Source organism: Genypterus blacodes, unplaced genomic scaffold, assembly GCF_046128005.1.
Source record: "Genypterus blacodes isolate CSIRO-AG114 ecotype Tasmania unplaced genomic scaffold, CSIRO-AGI_Gbla_v1 ptg000067l_1, whole genome shotgun sequence".
NCBI lineage: Eukaryota > Metazoa > Chordata > Actinopteri > Ophidiiformes > Ophidiidae > Genypterus > Genypterus blacodes.
In genome coordinates this window covers 1,582,319-1,602,754 of record NW_027466879.1, presented here as the reverse complement: position 1 = coordinate 1,602,754, position 20,436 = coordinate 1,582,319, and the positions used below count along the sequence as shown (strand labels likewise).

Below are 20,436 nucleotides of genomic sequence, written 5' to 3'. Positions count from 1 at the left end.
CAGACTTGGTGACCGCAGATGAGCGGACATCACTGTTTTCCACACACAGTGCCTGTTTTTGATGGACCATCCCGGCTGGGATCGTGTCATCTTGTAATATGACAGTGGGGATTTGTTAACAATGTGATTTCACAATCAATTTCCTGCAGCATCTTGAAATCACTTTCAGCAGCTTCCAAAGCTTGAATCCTTGGTATCTCTGGGTATATTCTCAGAACTGATTGATGATTTCAATAATCTGGATAAGAATTGTTTGCAGACTCTGATTGTTTTGGTCAATTTAAGATTATATGTGCTTATGTTTTATTTTTATTGACTATTGGTTCTGCCTCTATGAGCAGGACACACTAAAAAGAGGTTTCTCTGTTTCTCATTATAGTTATTTGAATGATTGAGTGGAAATCACTGTGTCATTCCATGGGCAACTGATATCAGAATGCTGCTGCTGTGTTTACCTGGAAGCATGCAGAGCGGAGCTGCAGGCCTTCTTGCATGTTTTGTTGCAGCTGGTTCTGGATGCTGATCTTCTTCTCTTTGGTCAGAGTGGACACTGGGAAAGCCCTGATCACTGCTTGCTCCCCCACTGGATGCACACAGACAAAAACAAAGTCACACAACTGGGATTGGTGCGTGAAAGAATCACATATATGTATACATTTCTTTATGACTTTAAATCTGTAGTTACCTAATGGGTCATGGGGAATGCCTTTGAAGATGATGCGGTACGTAGTGAGGAAGAGGGCTCCCTCTGCTGGCAGGATGTGTGGCCCCCCCAGCAGGCCCCCGGTGGCCTCCTCCCTGCCGTCAGCATCCAGAAGCACCCGCAACCCTTCTGACACAAACTCCTCCCCAGGAAGCAAAGCTGGCCGCAGAATCTTAGGCTGAGGGGGGAAACACATCAATTACTCATCAACTGGGTCGATTGCCAAACTCACACACAGTCATGAAGACATCTGGGGTCTGTACCATGAAGGAAGCTTAAGCCCTCGGCTTTGTTTGCATTAGCTGACTTGCCAAAATCTGAACCTCGCAATCAGGCTCAATCAGTATCACAACGCAGTGGAGCACAGGTTACCGCGGTGACACCGCGCGTTCAGAAGTGAGGATCAGACTTGAGCCTGAAGTTAGCGAGCTGGGCCCTTAATCTAGCTTCGTAGTACAGGCCCCTTAGCCCCTTAGCCCCTTAGATTATGTTGGTAGTGAAAATCACAGAGCACAAAACACTTTCTGTCAGTGGATAACATGTAAAAACATTGTAAAATAGTAAAAGTCAGTACTATCATTTTCAAATCAAATCACTGCATCATGTATGAGAACACACACTGCCAGTTAGCAGAGGCAGCATATCCAACTGTGCTAACTAAAGCAAGCGCATATTCTCCATGGAAACCAATTACGCATCTCAATACTCGGTTTTTCAGCTGGAACGTTTTTTGCAGCTATTTATCCATGTAAATATTCACTCCCACTCTTAATGCCTGTGTGTTTGTGTTTATTCTACTGAGTTTATTCCCCCTGTACTCCATCTGCATGCACTGCTCCCTGCAGACGTGCAGACGTGGTGCCTACTGCCTACTGCCTGGTTTCCTTGGTAACAGAAGGCTCAGGCTATTCCGCGCAGATCCACCTCTGCTTCATGCAGGTGCACTGACCGATCAGTAGGAGTCACTGCTGCAGTGATCCCTCTAACAGCCCCACAGAGATCGCAAACTGCATCTGTAAGCACGCATGATGGAGCCGGCGGTACTACTACCAGGGAGCGAAGCTTGCCCTGGTGAGGGAGAGTGAATTGTGTCATTGCGATAACGTGAATGATAATTCTTAGCAATAATATTGAAACATTGAATCTCAGCTCTGTGAAGCTCTGTGGTTTTGGGGTTGATGATTGGAAGAGATCAGCAGTGAAAGCAGAAGGCAAAACGTTGGCATGACACGTGTTTAACAGTAAACACTGCTTTCTGTTCCCTTTTCTTAAGAAGTGGTCATCAATATAGTGGACGATGCACTCTGCACTGCTATGAGCTATAAGTTATTCCACTTGCACAAGCGAGAATGAGGCGGGATACTGGATCATTCACACCATTTCTCAGTGAGGCCAAACCCTTCCTGGGAAAATGGACAACAAGACCTGAGAGTCTCGTCCCTGTGCAGCTCGTTACTGCGGTGAGCAAAGCTTACTATTAAGGCTGCATACTAGAAGCATCCACTGGTATTATTCATGTTATTGAGAACATTACCACAACTATTACAACTTGACAAAAACCCAGCATCAGTGTCGTTTACACACTTTTTAGTATTTGGCATGCTTTTTGCATTTGGCAGTCCAACACAGAACCTTTGTCCAACACATAAAAGTCTAAGGTGTTAGCCACACAGTACAGCAGACATCTGCCCAGACTGCTCACCATGATTTCCAGGTTGCTTCCAAGACAGGCAGGATGTTTGTATGTGTGTACGATTGTGTGTGAGAGGAGGCAGGCACCGAGCTCAGAATGGTCCAAAGACCAACTGGCAAAATATGAAAACGTAAAGATGAATGGAAAACACTGCTGAGTGATCCTGGCACAAGACAGCTAACACCACATCAGACTGAGCATGTGGACATTATTCAGGGGTAGGATGTGTGCTTAGAAACAAATCTGCATCATTAAACATCTTCTCATTCAATTGATTGAATTTATCATTCAATAATAAATCAATCATCAATAAGAATCAACACTGACCTCACCGCTACATTACAAAATAAACTATACTATATTGCCAATTATGCTCAAATTCTTCATTTCAATACTTAATAATGTGTACATAAATTCTGTACAAAAATATAGAATTTGGAAATACATCCATTTTGGCTCACTTTAGGAAAGAATCCTGCTCAATTATGGATTTTGAAGGTTAGGAAATGTACCAATCACTAAGCTAACATAACATTTTAGGGCTTCAACAGATTGAGACACATGATCCACCACCTGCCATGTAGCAGCAAAGCAGACGTCTGTCTGTCCCCTGCAGCCCAGAGCAGGGCAGCACTCACCTTCTGAATGGGCGGCAACCTCCTGCTTTCCCTGTGGACGGCCTCCAAAGCCTCCATCTGCATGGCCACGATGCCTGTGTGGCACAAGTTGAGATCTATTACCAAATGTACACTTACAAGCACACACATGGACACACACATGTAAACAATGCCACAGTTACTGAGCTGGAACAGAGCTACAGCATGTATTTACAGGTAACATGTCAAGAGTTAATCAGCTCAGGGGACTCTGTGAACACTGGCCTGTGCTTAGAACACACAGAAACACACACACACAGTATAAAGCTGGGGGAATTAGGACAGAGTGTCAGTGTGTGACGTGGCCGGTGAATGAAGGTGATGGGTGTTGTGAGTGGGTGCTGTACCTGGGATCATGCTGTGCAGGCTCTTGATGTGGTCCTGGGTTACTCCGCTCTCTGTGCACACTTTGTCGATGAAGCGGGCAACAAACCTGACCACAGAGTTGGCCATGTCGTTGTTCTCAGACTCCTCAAATCCACTTTCAGTGTCGAAGCTTTCTGCTACGCTACCAGCCATGCTGTAGAATCGGAATACACAGATTACAAATGTGGCTTCTGTCTTAGCCAAAAAAATGAGCTGAGCTTTTTCAACAGAACAGTGATGTAACCACCCAACTCAATAAAATAAAAAGCAGGTGATGAGATCCAAATGTCCTATGAGACAAACAAAACAAGTCTGGAGGAAACATGAAAGTAAAAAATTTAAGACAATTATTTTGGCACGATCGAATTAGCCTGGGCACACAACAAAGATTAAAAGTTTAACATTGTGTTTGTTTCCAAGAGCTCGGGAACACGATGTTTGGATGGTTAACATGGCCTGTTTCAATAGCTATAGTTGTTAAATAAAAACAGATATTCCTGAAACCAAAGCAAAGAACACTGGTAAGTGATCCTACCAGACAGATTTAGCCGACCAGTTACTGCAGAGCACATTTCCACCTCTACACTTGTTTGTTTGGTTTGGTTGAGAGGATTGAAGCCCCATTAGAGACTCCCTGAGGGCTTTAAACATCCCAACAGAAGCAAATGAACTTCAGTCCATTTAGTGAAGCAGAAGTTTAACCCCAGAGGATGGAGTGGGCCGGATACACGATGTGCTGAGGTCAATTTGGCTCAATGAGAAGGTATCATGTACCTGGGTCTGATGCCACATCCACCCACATACTTATCATCACTTTATTAAGAGATACACACATATTCCCAAAACAACAAACCTTCCCCCAGATCAAACTGATCACTCTACCATTGAAATGACAGAAGAGCCAAAAACATGTTCCGGTCATAAAAGCACATGTTCGGTTATCGTGGGCGACAAGGGCACCAGAAAGATGATTCACATTCACTTCCTCCTCCTGACCTGTTGGTGACGATGCTGTTGCTGCCGCTCTCCCAGTCAGCCACAGGGGCGTTGCGGAGCAGCTTGTTCTTGCTCGTGTCCAGAGGGACCAGCAGGTAAACCATGAGACTGGCGTAGTGGATGGCCTGGCTGAAGACCGTGTTCTCCTCATTCTTCACCAGCTCCTGCTGCTTCTCCTTGCTCAGGTTGGGCCACGAGCGCAGCTGCTCAGCGGCCAGATCCATGGCCGTCTGCTCCTCACCTCTGCCAGCTGCAAGCACTGCACTCTGGTCCTGGAGGGGTCAGATACATGGATGTATTAGAACTGGATTGGAAGCTTGTTGTAGTCTAGTAAACATTAGCTAAAGAAGATGATACTAGCGGATTTCAAAGAAGTAAACATTTCATAAACCTTTTTCTCTGGTTTTATTTTGTGCAGAGCAAATAGTTGGAAACAAATCAAAGGAAGTGGGCAAAGAGTTTCTTAATGGCTGGAAAGTCTGATTAGACAGTTGTGTTGTGTTGTGCAGAATTTGGAGACTGTCTGAAAGTGTGACGTCGATAGTGTTAAAATGAAGCAATGCTTCTTAAGGGGCCAATAAGTGGTGACAAGCAGAGAGGGGAAGAGTTCAACCAAATAACAAGTCTCCCTTCCCTTACTGATTTATTTGTTTTGGTCTACAAATTAAAACCTCTTCAAAGCAAAAGAAATATGTTGTGACCCCACAAAATGATCTCCAGTGGATCATAAATTAATTACAATTAACTGTTAACAGTTCCAATCCCCAGACTGAAGAACACTGGACTAACATAACACAGAATTACATAAGAACTGCAGAAGAATAGAACAACACCTAATTGGAATGGCGGCTGCTGTTTACAGAATCAAAGATGCTACAGTAATCATTATCACAGTCATTTCACCTTTAGCCTGGCAGTAATGATGCCTTTTTCCTCTAAGGTGTTCAGGTACAGGGCTCTGATCTGGCTCTGGACCTCACTGTAGAACGTGGCTTCCCAGAACTGCTGGTTGGTCCAGATGGGATGGTCCTGTATGCACGTGTAGGCAAACTGATTCACCCCAGCCACCAATTTCTGTAAAGACAAAACGTCAGGACAATGAGGAGGAAAGCCTTAAGAGTATTTCCACCAAGAGGAGAGAGAGGGAGGAGAGAGAGAGCATCCTCTGTGAATTCAATACAACTTTGGACATGAGTGTGAGTGGAGCCGATGAGTCACATTTGAGGTCACGTTTGTAACTCGTGGACAGATTTGATCCCATAGATTTGTTTTCCATAGGTCTGTAGTGGGGAGGTGGAACTGCTTCCAACATGCTGAGGAGAAGCAGAATCAAACACTAACCTGCAGCGGCTCTTTAAGTCAAATCAATCATTCTTAGTGGGTCCTAACTTAACCCCACTTTCTTTAGCATGTGTGGATGGACTGTTATCGTTTCTTTGTGGGTTTGGGCTGAAGAGTAAAGCACCTGCTCTTGGAAAAATCATTTCCTGAATGGCACGTAAATGACCAAACTTTATAAGTTATCATAACTGCAAGCTTGGACTGCACAGCAGTGCTGGGGAAACAATATCAAACCACAGCCATCCTGCTCCAAGCAAGGGCAGCGTGTGAGCCAACACAGCCACAAACCAACATGCACCACTTAGGAAAGCCCACCATGAATGCCTGTTATTAGATTAGCTTCTGATTTCTTCCCCCCAGCTCGACTCGATACATCAGCTTCCATTATCACTTCACAGGATGAACACTTGTGTAGTTAGTATTGCTAGAAGACAGAACCGAAACAGCTCTATTCCCAGTGTGATGGGCCAGGAGCCAGATGATGGAGCAGCTGGCAGGAGGGAGGGGGGGGGACTACACACACAGAGGGGCACTGTTAACATGGGGAGCAGGTCCACAGGAGTCCAAACCTCAGCTGTTCCAATATTTGGCTCTCGTAGCTACACATTACAGGTCTACAATTTGTTGCTCCTGAGGGTTTTACAAAGGAATGTACGTTAACCAGCTTGGGAAAACTATTGTGGGAGAATCTACCGTGTTTCACTTAAATTATTAGATTGCAAAAGAATCCACTAGCATCGCCGAGTCCAGTTTTCCAGAGGAGAACGACCTGTTTTGTGTGCGCATTGACAGAATGCAAATGAGCTCTGATTGGTCGACTCATTGTGGCGGTACCAGGAGGAGGGAGCTCGACCGGTCACATGATGCTGGGGTGCGTTTGCGGCTCGTCACGGACAAAGATGACCGACTTTATGTGCCGAAGGGTCAGGAACAACAAAGTCCTCTTTAGCCTTCACATGGACTCCACTTACACCTCGCATGAACATGTGATCTGTATTTGGATACTGAGGACTGTTAACACATTGAGGAGATCCGTCAGGTGCAACTGCATGAGTGAGATAAAGTCACCTTGCACCGCCGCCCTGCTCACTTTCAGGAATAAGGTTAACAGAATCAGGAGTTGCAACTTGTAGCAACCTGGACCTTGACAGTGACAACCCACCCTATCTTTTAGTTGAAGATCGTCCATTACTGCAAGGTGTAAAAGAATGACAATATAAGGGTAAGGAAGTGTGTTCAGCCTGTATGTGCTACTATTTGGCTCCTGCTGGCCTTCAGTAAACACAGCTCCTACACCATAAATCCTGCTCCTCTTATCCATCTGAAACAGGTTCATTACATGCATAAATTACCTCTGTTGTGCCAGAGAAGCCTTGCAGTACATCATTAGACGACATTAACACGAGACTAATGGGAGTTTGTTTAGTTGATCCCGTTTCACTCCAGAAATGGCGATGATTAGCTACACTTTGCTATCGGAGGAACTCGGCATGCTGAGTAAATGAGTACAGAATAACCCCGCATGAAAAGACGAGAACAAATATCCGGTGGCCAGACACGGTTAGAGGAGGAGAGAGGTTCTAATGAGCCTGGTAACACACATGTCATTACTCCTGTAGATTAGATACATGAAGATGAATGAACCGTGAACATTCATAGGTAACGAACATGTATGTTAGTGTCCTGCAGCCTATGGTGTGTGTGGCTGTGCGTGAGGGTGTGTTTGTGTAAAGGGGGGGCTGCAGTGTGTGTTTTTCTACATACTAAAACTCCAGTCTAGTTGTGCTGTTTTCCACTTGTCAGACGTGTGCAGGTCATTGTGACCAGGGTCGGCTCTCCCCAAAGTGATAATACCAAGATCCCACAGAGACGCACAGAAGACGGATGGCCGAGGAGGAGGACAAGGAAGGACAGAAAAAGAAAAGAGAAAGAGAGGAAGAAGAAGGAAGGGAAGACGGGGGGTATGAAGAGGGAGGGAGTCGACCACTATCGGACTCATCTGGCTGCGTGTGTTGACTCATGAAAAGGAGGAATGCAGGGCCGAGAAGAAAAAAACAAGGAGGAAAACAGCGAGGGGAGACTGAAGAGAAACTGGCTAGTACAGGTCAAAGGAATGAGGCTATCAGGGTTTGAGATCTCGTTTTGAACTTTGGGACACGATCCCAGTGTTCCTGACATGATTGATTGTCCGTGACTGGACAGTGATCAGCGTCACACATGTCTCAGAGAATCAAACACAGTGCACATCACCACAGAGGGGAGTGCAGATTGGCTCACTGGCCTGTGCAGAGACAGTGAGTAAACGCTGCCAAATCTGATATGTCACCAGCTTTGGGGCAGCAACATTATTTACAAGTGTTTTGGAAGGATTCGTAGCATTCCTGAAGCGCAGATACACAAACAGTCATTCTTTCTGGACGAGTCCTCTGAGGGAACGCCGGCTGACCCATACACAATCAATCTAAGCATTTCTTGCATTTTTACATGAGTCATTGCATCGTGAGGAGAACTACTAGCGTCACAAAAGCATGAAAAAAGCCTCAATCTAAACATTGTATAATCAATCCAAGGAGGAAACATGCTGAAAGTGGGGAGAATAAACAAACTCATCCTTGCATCCATAGGGCCAAACCATTTTAAACCATGTGGGAGAAACACAAGGATCCCAAATGAAGTAAACACATACAGCAAGTCAAGAGATGGACTTTTTTGAAAATATACAAGGGTCACACAGTCCATCATCTGACTTGCTGGGACACGGAGAAGTAAAGTTTGACAGAGCAGAGCAGCCAAACACCCCCCCATGAATAAACCAGGGCCCAAAGAATGCTAACAGGTCTGGCTGTGCTGGCTGGGCCTTACTGTCTGAGTATTCCAACATCTGGTCCTTACGTTGGTACTCAGGCACCAAATGACCACTTGGATTATTCCCTGTTTGTTTGGATAAAGTAGCTTGACCCATATTACTGTAGACTGCTGGAAAAGACACCTGAATGCTACAAACCCCATGTGGTGCATTTGCTGCTCTATCGCAGCTCGTCTCTACCTGGACAAAGTGACGTAAACAAAGTTCCCTGGCCCTATGGGTTGGAAGCACTTGTTGTAACCTCCAGGCTCTAGACAAAAGCTTCAGATTTTGCAAAGTGCATCGAATATAAAACCAACAATAAAAGGGCATTTGGGTTCCAGGCCGGTGTGTAACTCCCCCACAGTTATGTTGGGGTTTTTACATGCTGCTGTGTTTTCCAACCGAGCAGCCAAAGCAAGCGGAGACCTTTACAATGGTGTCATATTCAAATGTCAAACCGGATGGCAAAAGGTAGATTAACAACAACTGACCCAGACGCTTGTGACAGCAGCTTATCTCCTGATGAACGCAGACGATTAGAGAATCACAACAACATGTAAAACTTCACCTTTTAACAGGGAAGAACCGTGCAAAGGTTGTGTGGCGGTTAGATTCAATTTTAAACTTAAACCGGAGAAGCCAAATGGCACCAGAAAATCAGTTCTACTGTATCTGAAACATGAACATCAAATCAACCCAGTGCTTTGGCCTGTGCAGAGTCAAGAACAGTCAGGCTGAGAGCAAACAACTGAACTGAACATAGAAATTGGGTCAAAGCAGCATCAGCATATGGTGAGCAATAAAACCAAACGCACTCTGGGAACAGACGGTCACAGCTTCAGTAGCACTGTGTGCATTAACACAGTGTTAGCTTGCCAAACTCTGCGCAGAGACCAAACGGGGACTTGACCAACGTGTGACTCCTGAACTAAAGCGGAAATTCCTTAGAGTGAAGAGTCTGAACTGAAGAAAAGAATATTTACACAAAGCATTTCCATATTTAAACTTGTGTAGTTGTGTCGGAGATACATTGGCACCGACTTCGCTGACTCAGACAAAATCATTCATTCATTTCATATACCGCTTCTCAATGGACAAGAAAATCAGCAGGACCTTAAAGTCATAGAATGTCTCTGTATCCCTCACTGTACGTCAAACAGTCTAATTCTTAGATTCACTGCAAAAGCAACCTGCCGACGAGGAAACGCAGCAGGACTTATAAACTTATGATGACACCTGAAGGCAGCACCGTCATACTGAACTACAAAACAGACTTTAAAGTGAAAATATTTGTACAATTTAATACAAACAAGCGCACAAAACAGCCCTACTGGTTTTTTATGATCAGGGAATAGTAATAAGGAAATTTAAGCGGCAGCAGCTAGACTCTGGTTTATCTTCTGATAAATGCAGCGGGCACCAGCAAACAGAAAGAATCACAACTAAATGCAAAAACTTCACCTTTAACAGGGAAGAACTGTGCAAAGGTTGTGTGGTGTGGAGATAAAAGCCCGAGAGGCCAAATGGCACCCAAAGGTCCTGTGCAAATCAGCTCTAATGTATCTGACATTTAAACAGGGACACTGAAAACATCATGAGCACCTCTGCAAGTCAAACACACAGCAGACAATGAGTCCAATGGGTTCAATAAAATAAGTTCTATGAAATAAAGCAAAGATACATTCTGTCTTTCATGACCTTCAGTGTCTCCGCTGACTGGTTGATCATTTCTAAAGTCCTCATTCCTGTATAGCTTCTGTGTACGTGACGCTCCAGAGACCACATAGGCCGTTTCTCAGAGTCAGTTACATAAGTGACATCATCACAGAGACGTGGGGGGGCCTTATGACGCATGTGGTGTCCTTTAATGCTTCTAAAAACAATCAGCAGCGATCAAAATTGATTGTGGTTTGTTCTCTGAAGTGACGTGGTCCAGTTAATTTAACTCTTCTTCGTCATGTTACTTCACCTTTAAAGCTGAATTGTGTCACAGGATCGTGTAAGTCGTGATCCACGCCCCTGCAGGCGGCGGCTCCTTTCGCCACACATTTTTCACCGCTGAACCAGCAAATGCTGTCTTGGCTGAGGCTGAACTTTGCCTGTCATCACCAGTTTCCTCAACAAGGAAAAATGTCTCGCATTGTGCAGCTGAACATGTATTCCCATCTCACATAGCCACAACGCCAGACAGCAGGTCATTAATAATTCTCTAACTAGAGCAGCAGTGCATAGTTGCATTATGTAATGTGTATGAGGGGAAACGAGAAGCATTTGGAAACACAAATTGGGACGTAGTGGCAGTTACACAAGCAAATACTTACAACAATAATTCGCAATATTAATAAACAAATGTTATAACAAGGATAGAGAACACACACAGCTTATCTAAAGGGGTTACATCAGAGTAATGTGGAGGCAAACATGGGGTCACATCCCGGTCCAGCCTGTCACAGTGTGGCGCCGATACCCTACAAAAAGCCAACGTAGACTGTTGTGTCTGTCCCCATAGCAACTTCAAAGCCGCGGTGGCATATCTGTGGCGAGCACAGCAGCTTCATCGAGACGTGACGAAGAGTAAGCCAGCACAGGCGTTCACAGCAGGTCCTCCACATGTTCCTCTGTCCACACTGCTGTGCACAGAGGAGCATGGAGCTGTGATCTTAGTCCCTGCCCTCGTCTCCATGGAGGTTTCTACATCTGTTCTTCGTTTGATCTCGTCTGAATCAGTGGCTAAATTCTTAGAAACGCTCTCATTTCTTGGTTTGGACATTTGATCTGCTAACAGGAGAGAAGAGGCAGATCATGTTCACGCCACAGCTGAACCACTCCAGAAGTGTGTGTGGAACCAGACCCTCTCCAGTAAGATCAGTGTGTTCAGACTGAAAGTGGGGCGCATGTTCTATCTCCTATAACAACCATCATCTCTGTGAATAGGGTCTCCTTCTGCAGTATTTGTTTTCCAGTGATCAATCCACCACATTGTTGTTAAAATGCTAAATGATTTACCGCAGAAGTGCACACGCACATCAAAAACAAACCTTTCAGTTTGCGACCGGTGGCTTTGTTTCATTAGACACATTTCTACCACGTTATACAACTCTGACAATGTTCAACACACGTTACACAATAAAAATGAGGGGAAAATAACAAAAAACATGTGTTCCTGTGGTGGTGGGTTGTGGTTAGGGTGTGTGTTTGTGTGTGTGTGTCTGGTGGGTGGACTCTAAGTGGGGAAGTGCCCTCATGCCCTGAATTGACCTTCCATTCCTCCCACAGAGTGATGTCCTTACCCGGTAAAAGGCTGTTGACAGGGGCAGCAGAGCGGCCGCCACCGTGTACTCCTCAGAGCTGGAACAGTCCTGTGGGCGAGACAACACGGGAGACAGTGAGAACAGGGGAGGACACAGCAGGACACCGTGAAACACAGGCCAGGGCCCAAAACTGGTACCACAAACTGAGGACACATCTGAGTACACATCTGAGGACACATCTATGAGGTTTGTAAGCATCAAGGAGACAAATCGAATTACTGCGATGCTGCGTTTACTTCAAAATATTCCTGCAGACATGAGGAACGCGTCTTTCGGCACATGTTCGATATAAAGCTCGAAATAAGCGACGCACACATGTGGTAAGGGGGAGGAACACTGGGGGGCAAAGAATCTATATCTGTGCAAACGTAACTTCCTCTTACATAAAGGCACCATGTCGTCCTGCTAAATGTCAGGGTCGTGCTGAAAAGCGGGCTGCCAAAACCACTCACTCTCTGCTCCACTCAGCCATCAGGACATATGCTTCCAATCGCCTTATATAATCCCTGCCTTGACAACATTGTAAGAGCGCACCAGTCTTCAATTTATTGGTAATTTTATGATTTGCATTCTTGAACTGACTGCCATGCGGGGTCTCGTTGAAGGAAATTATATGATACTGCATAAAATCCAGTTTCTCTCTGTGTCCATTTATCAAAACAGCCAAGATGAGCCAGACAGCAGATTTGATTTATTCTCTGTTTTATATTGGGGTTTTGGGATTTTTTTTTTAAATCAGGGAATACTTGAGAAGGTTAATTTTTTCACATTTACACATTGTGCTGAAGTGGAATCGATTCAGGCAGAGGAATGTGCTGCATAAAGTGAACAATGTGAGAAAGAGAAAAGAACCTGAGCTGGACCCAAACCTGCTTCACTCACAGGAAATTGGTGCTTATCTTTGTTAAGCTTTGTTGGGATTTATTTTGCTGAACTCTATAAATGAGAGAAACTTGATTTCCAGACATCGGCACAGATTCTGACGTGGTTCTGCACCTCGCAGCTCTCAGAGGGATTCATACGGAGGGAATGCAGGTCGCACACACTTCCCGGCCTCCTTTCCAACTCTCACCACCTGTGTCTTCTTATACGAGAGATACAAGCATCTCCTGTTTCCTGTTTCACATTTTTTTTTAACCATACGTATTCTATGTTGGCTGGAGAGATAGGAAGAAGAATGCAGTACTTTGGAATGAGGAGCCGTAATGGGGCCTCTGTTCCCGAGAAGAATGTACGGAGAGAGGCTCAAATGCAAAACACAAGTTCTACAGAAACATGAAAGCCTCTTTTTTTCCACAGTTCTTTGGGCTGCGGTAAAATGTCGTAGCTTGGAGCAGCACCAAAGCATTGTTTACCAGCATCCTGCAGGTCGCAGGGGTTCATGGGCCTGAGAAAAAATAGAACAACAAGTGGAAGTGTGCACAGACAGAAAAGTGTGAATATTTAACAAACTGTCCAAATCTCCCTAACACAAATCATCTGTTTCACACAGCAGAAACTGAAGACGTCTGAGGTTTTCAACGCTAAAATAGTCACAGTCCAGCTTCAGATGGCAAACACATCAAGAAAAACAAACTTTGTCCCAACATATAAAAAGGCTCATTTGACACGGCCAGATCGTGTTCGAATAACTCAAGTGAAGAAGAAGTGAAGCAGATCTGCTGTCTCTCATCACGTGTCAACAACTTGACACAGGTTAGAGGCTCCGAGTCATTACACAGCTCCTGAACCACATGTGTCTCTTTAAGCTTTGATTTGCAGCTCATACTGATCTATTGAACGTACAGCAAGACAGCAACAATACAGAAGAACATATGATGATTTACTTTAAGGGAATCTAGTAAGACACTTGTTTGCTCAAACCCAGAGGGATACTGGAGCAGAAAGACTGAAGATACTTATATATTACCTGACAGACTAGCATCTTGATTGTTGAGAAAGAATTCAACCACTGATTACAAGTTTTGTTGGTTGAAAGTTTAAAAGCATTAAATTATAGAGGCTGCAGAGATCGGGAGATGAATGTAGAGTGTGTGACTATAGTGTGAGTGAGTTACTATGTGAAAGAGCCAATGAGTACAAATATTTACAAATATTATGTGAGAGGGTCAAAGAGTTGAAAGGTTACAAATTGTTTTATTGCACTGGCCCCTATTGATGAAGTTTTTACAATCTCCATGGCTCTTTCAGTGAATTTCCCAGTAGGTGGCTTGTCTGAGAAATCTACAGAGCCAGAGCAGATCTATTTCTATAGATCCATAATTATATCCGGGATATGAGTCTTTTCTTCAGGAGGAGGACTCGGGAGGACACCTGCTGTTCTCCTTTCCTCCCATCATTTGTAGCGCGCCTCAGCGTCTTTTGTGAAACCATTAGGATGACTCACACAGCTATTCTGCCGCCGACACATACACAGCCAGCAAAAACAGAAAGCATGAGAATGTGACATAAACACTAAAGGATGTGAACAAACAGCAGCTTCCTGTGTGACCCAGACAACACGGAACTTTCCAGGAAAGCCGTGACCACTGGCACAAGACGAGCCGGCACGCACGACATGCTGGTTACTGGCTACGGACATATGGTGCTAACTCTGATTGTTGTTGAGTCATGAGTAGGACAAGGAACAAATCAGAGGGTTAATTTATGTGCTGGACAGTTTATAGAATGCAGGACAAAGCACAAGATGTTTACCTGGAGAAACTCAAGTATCACAACATGGGAATGCTACCCAGCGTGGTTTCCCAGTGTTCATGTTATATAAGACAGGACATCAAGGCCACTGAGGCAGACAGGGGCAACATTCTCACAGCAAGACTCTTAAGTTATGACCTAAATAAAGTAAAAATGCAGTGAACTCCTATATTCATCATTTAAGGAGACATTCAAAGTGAATAATGTGAAGCGAGGGAAATGACGACAAGGACCGAAACTATTTGACTCCATGCTGCAGCCGTTGGGCTCCTGGAGGGAAGGAAGTCACGGATTCAGTCGGCAACAAATACACTTCCGAAGCTCTGAGGTCAGCAATCTGCAGCTGATAAGACAGTGAGATTTTAGGGTTATTCATAAAAATGCATGAGAACTGGAGCTCAGGAACACCATTGCACAAAAATGGAGACCTGTTTCAGTCCGACATTTCATTTTGGTGTTATGACATCTGGGTGATGTTTTAAACTGTATTTGGTTGAAATGTGCCCTGATATCCGAGCCACTCAGTTGATTAGTCACTTCATTTCAGTGGAAAGTTTTAATCAGAAGGCTCCAGAACTCTCTGTGCCATTTAGTCTGTTCCGCTGCTCCTTGTGCCAAACACTCAACCCACATGCTGACCACCCCCATGGCTTCCCTGGTTGATCTGACAGGCTGATTTGGCTTTTAGACCAGATGAAGCAGCATAACGTGCAGAAGCTTATTAACATGCCACTTTGCACCTGGCTCACCTCTTATATCACGGTGAGGGTAATGTGGCACTCATAAAAAGAAGCTTTATGAATGATCTGAAACTATCGTGGCACATATTTGGCACGGCACTGTGTTTATGTGTTCTTTTTAGGAATTCACCCCATTAACTGTGGGACTTCTGCTATCATCATGTCCAATGTTAACCTCAAAATAATAATAATACTCTTCCTGAAGAAAAGCAATGGAGCAGGGGGCCCAAAGGCGAAGAAGGAGTACCACTGGTAGCCACAGCAGAGTGGGATGACTACATGTGCTGTGTGGGCTGTTCAAGGTACCGAGGGCTCAGCCTGGAAAACACTGTGATCCAGATAATGTAGCCGATGCAGAGACCAGGTGAGGCAGAAACATCTGGGGTTGCAGGCTAATTACAACGGTCAGCTGACACCCACTATTTAGGTTAGGAATAAGAAAATAATTTATAAAAGATTCCCCTAATGGACATGTTCTGTTTAAATGGTTGGTCTCTGCTCTTACCGACACGTTAAATCTGGCCCGTGTCTTTTGTTCTTCACACCATCTGTGTGTAACGTGTGTTCTCACACACTGTTTAACTTCAGATGGTCAGCTCCAAATCATGTGGAACTCATGGAGTCCATGCCATTGTGGCCACTTCCCAGGAACCCTCCCCACTCTCCTCCAACACTAAACTAGCATCAAGAGTGTGTTTTTGAACACCATCATGAGGCCCACAGCCAAGAGAGAGCAGCGCACAGAGGGCTCATAATCCTATCTGACAGGAAATGGTTGGAATGCCAGGACACATCCACAGCAGGATTCATTCCCCCACATGGCTTGCGCAATGTTCTCTTTCAAGAGCTGGAGCGCTGACTGGTGTGTACACACACAAACAAATGTGCAATTAACTCAAATACCTTATTAAGGGTCATTATTTTCTATGATTCATGCCAGACAGACAGAGATAATATGTACAAGGGCTTAAACAGGAAGGTGCGTCACGGTCAACAAAACAGATACGTACAAGGCAAGTAAAAACTCAAAAGCAGGAGCCGGTAAGGTGCAGCACCGCCTGATTAGAATGTTTTCACCTTTGATCTATTCTATGGTACTGTATTACATGTCACTTTGTGCGTCTGAGCTGACAGACAAACACTGATTACAGACTGAGCAGTCATTTTGCCTTAAGTTAAAAGAGTAAAGCATAAATGTCTTAACTGGCCTGAGGATGATGTCATTGTGAATGTGACATGGTGAGCATGCCAGACATCCTAATGAGGCATCATGCTGTCGTTACACAAAGTGCACGCAGCATTTTTACACAATAAGTCACAATGGCTGTGTTTGGTACTGAAAGAGATCTATTGCAAACACACACTTATACACACACAGGAACAGTCACACAGTACACAACTGCTCGCAGTGATGCACTCTATAATATTGTTATAATAGCATTGAAGGAAATGGCTTAATCCAGAGTATGAAAGCAATTACTGGCTTCGCAGTTTACTATTTATATTCCTCTCACAGCTCATAGGAGACAAATCATTCCCAATCAAGCCGAGATGAAGAAATGAAAGCCAAGAACAAACACGTGGCTCACAGCAGCAATGTTGAAAAATAAGGTAGAGTCTTTAAAACTAACAAAGTTTGACATTAAAGAAAGGCTTTGTTTATCTCTGAGCAGTGCATTTCTTCCATGTATGGCTCATCCATTAGGCTGATGGATCCTCTGCTTTTCAACAACATGTCCAAGGAAATCAAGATAATTCACTCAACAGGGTCTCCATTCCCTGATGATCCGGTCGGCTGTGGTTTTGCTAGATAGTAGGAAGGGACAGTGGGAATCTGGTTCATCCATTAATGAGCCTCACTAATTGGATGGCGAGGCATTAGGCTTCTTTAAGAGAGTCATAGTTATTCCAGATGTTCACCTGCGCTTCAGTGAATTCTGTGTTGTACTGAATGCCATTATCCCGGACTAACGGCTGTTAGGTCGCATGCTGATGTGACAGGCTGGTCAGACTCTAGACATGCATACTTGTTGAGCCTCGTCTTCTCAGATTCTGTTTTCAATCAAATGTTCCTGGAGAGCATTTAGGGAGGCATCTATTGTTGAAAGATGCTGCACAAATAAAACTTGACAGATTTATGCTTCATAAAAAGCTGCCCTTGACTAAACATGAACGTATGGGGGTCGACTCATAAAGGATCAAGGCCTCCACGCACAGCCACGCTAAAGAAGTGCCAAGATAACTGAAGCTCATTCATAAGGCTTTGTTTACATCAATGAGTGCAATAGTGTTTCATTACTGGCACGTTTGTGAGAGGTGCACAAGGTAAATCCATCCAGTACTGATCTGGTGCCAAAGATATGTTTACATTTCAAAATAGCAAAGAAAACCTAATTGTGTGTGTGTGTGTGTGTGTGTGTGTGTGCGTGTACAGGCAGAGTGAAAATATTCAGGATTGAGGAAGAAGCTCTGTGTCACCAAAATGTGTGTGAGATGAAATGTTAGCATTCAAATGAACGACATTCCTCAGTGTGAGACTTTGTGCTGTGAAGGTAATAATGTATGTCACATTCATCTGTATCCTTCACTTCAGCGTTTCATGTTAAAGCTCATTTCACATCTAGCTTAAGCCTTTTTGTTTTTTTCTCAATCTTCTAAATTCAGCGAAGCCAAAGCATCAGGATCTTATTTAAACACAACAGACACTCAGCTGCTTAGCAGCACAACAACAATCCATCTAAACACAGTCCAGAGCTGCAATTCAAAACCCGTCTTGACTTTAGCGGCTGTGTAAAATAAAGTCTGGTATTAAGCAGACTTTATAAAGTCACTCTGAGTCCTTTTAACCACGCAACAGCACAGACAAGCTGACAAACAGAGTTCTCCACTGCTCTCTGAGATGAGGAAGCCACATTGACATTTGGCACTAAAGGCCTGACGATACAAGTTGGACCATCACAGATTTTCTTCTCACATCTTTCCTGATGCATATCGACATAAGATGATACTATCAATCAGCGGCTTTGCTACGATGTCATGACGCTGGCTGAAGTCCTCCCTGCTGTTTGGATCTGTCTCGACCTGTTTTATAAAATGTGGAACAAATGTGGAGCCAAATGACCTCCTGTGTCCCAGACCTTGCAGATGGTGGGATTAATTGGCTTTCTATCATTTGGAAAAAAGAATGACAGGAATGCAAAGTGACTCCATAAAAACTGCAGTCTGTGAGGACGGCTTGAAATTAGAATCCCCGGCGAGGGCCGATTCAGAGCCATAAAACGCAAGGAAGGACCAATAAAGAGTTTGCTCCTCCTGTTGAGTGAAGGCTCACTGACTCTTTATGAGCTGCACAAAAACACATGACTTACTTTGACAAGAAGCTGAGGCACCGGGAAAAGAGATGAGACCAAACTCTCTGATAAACAATGACTAACACTGTCTGGACTCTCGTGACACTAGAAGACTAAACAAAGACAAATTTGGAGATAAAAACCACAGCCAAGCAGCCATGTTACCACCTGCTGAGAAACACTCTGAGAAACACAGATGAAGTGGAGTGAAAGCTACACATCATTGAGTTTTGCGTACTACTGCTCCTTTTACACATTGTTACTCATTTAGAACAAGTTATCACCCATAAAACACTCTATCTTAAGCCAAAGGCACAACATGAGACCAAACTCAGATGTTTTTGTGGGCAACAAGTCTGCCCAAATTCCCAGAACGTCTCCGGCTCGCTGCACGTTCACGCCACCGACTCTCTCCCTGCCTGAGCTTCATCTGCTCATCTGACTGATTTGACTGAATGTTCCATTATTCATACAGACAGTTTGAAAACCTAATTTATCCTTGACAATTATAAATGATAAATATACTGAACATAATGACACTACTTTCATTATTGTCTCCATCATAAACACCAGGGAATGTATTATTAACGAATACATGTCAGTTGCTATTAATAACAAGTGGGAGATGTGATGCGACTCACCTGGAGGGCGCAGTTCATCATGCGGATGATGTAATCAAACTGCTGATGGTCCAGTATGGCACGGTTCTGCTGGACGTGGAGACTCAGCTCATCAGTGAGACACTGACGGGCCGCTTTGCCTTTTAGGGCACGAAGTGCAGCAGGGAGAGTCTGTGAACGGAGACAGAGAGACAGAGAGATGAAGACCATGACTCAACTGATAAGGAAGAATCTAACAGAATAAGGTGGAGAAAACAATCAGCAAAAAGTAAGAAGTTCATTATTTCTCCCAATGTTTCACTATGCTGCATTGTTATTGTTCTTTTTAGGTGGAGTAGGATTCACTTGTTTAGTGTGAACTTCAGTGCCCTAATGTGGCACAAATGAAGGCCTTTTGTGCTCAGCTTGAATTAGAGGCATTCATGGATCCACTTGTTTCAATCACATTTTGGTTTGTCTCAGTGACAAGATGTCTAGCCGGGTGGATTTGTAGAAATCATCTAAAGCTGGAAAGCTGCTTGTAAACACAAGTTGCTGTTGTTGTCGACTTCCTGTTTGGGTCTATTTGGTTTGGAGCATTTTGCTTTAATTCTAATTACCCTCAGGTTCATCCTGGATAAGCCCGGATATTGGGGCATATTAACACTTTTCCAGTGACATAATTACAAAGAAATGAGCCAGTTGAGGTCTGGAACTGTTTTTTTTTTCAATTGGGCTCATGACAGCTTTCTGAATCCGATACTTTTATGCTGGAACGCGTTGGAGTAGAACCATTAGACAAACCTGGAAGCACCTGCAAGTAATGATTGGTTCGATCTGTTAATTATAGAGAGCTAGAGGGGAGAGAGAGAGAGAGAGAGAGAGAGGTCCCCTTTTCCAATTGTACAGATGAGAAACTATTTAAATCTAATAAAAATCAAAAAATCAATCTTGATGAAGAATACAGACTCCCACTCTGTATTCCCATTCCACCTCCCCAGCTACACACCACATCAGTGCAGTTGGTCCAATCTGCCGTATGGCTAATGGTCTTCACACTGACCCTCAGGTATAGCAGCAGGATTTACAGGCTCACAGGGGGGTCGAGAGGACACATGCTACACATTCTTGTATTTGCA

General features: G+C 44.2%; 1 protein-coding gene across 2 annotated transcripts in view; it reads right to left on the bottom strand.

Annotated features, from left to right (window-relative positions):
- The window catches only part of sbf2 (SET binding factor 2), a 78,823-nt gene that overhangs the window by 15,005 nt on the left and 43,382 nt on the right, over positions 1-20,436 (bottom strand). For both annotated transcript variants that reach the window (XM_076155630.1, XM_076155631.1), the window contains exons 16-23: positions 19,340-19,489; positions 11,894-11,962; positions 5,318-5,488; positions 4,415-4,686; positions 3,400-3,572; positions 3,035-3,108; positions 686-881; positions 456-583 (exon numbers count right to left, since the gene is read on the bottom strand). In XM_076155630.1, coding sequence (XP_076011745.1) covers positions 456-583; positions 686-881; positions 3,035-3,108; positions 3,400-3,572; positions 4,415-4,686; positions 5,318-5,488; positions 11,894-11,962; positions 19,340-19,489 — 1,233 coding nt within the window. The remainder of the gene's footprint in view (positions 1-455; positions 584-685; positions 882-3,034; positions 3,109-3,399; positions 3,573-4,414; positions 4,687-5,317; positions 5,489-11,893; positions 11,963-19,339; positions 19,490-20,436) is intronic.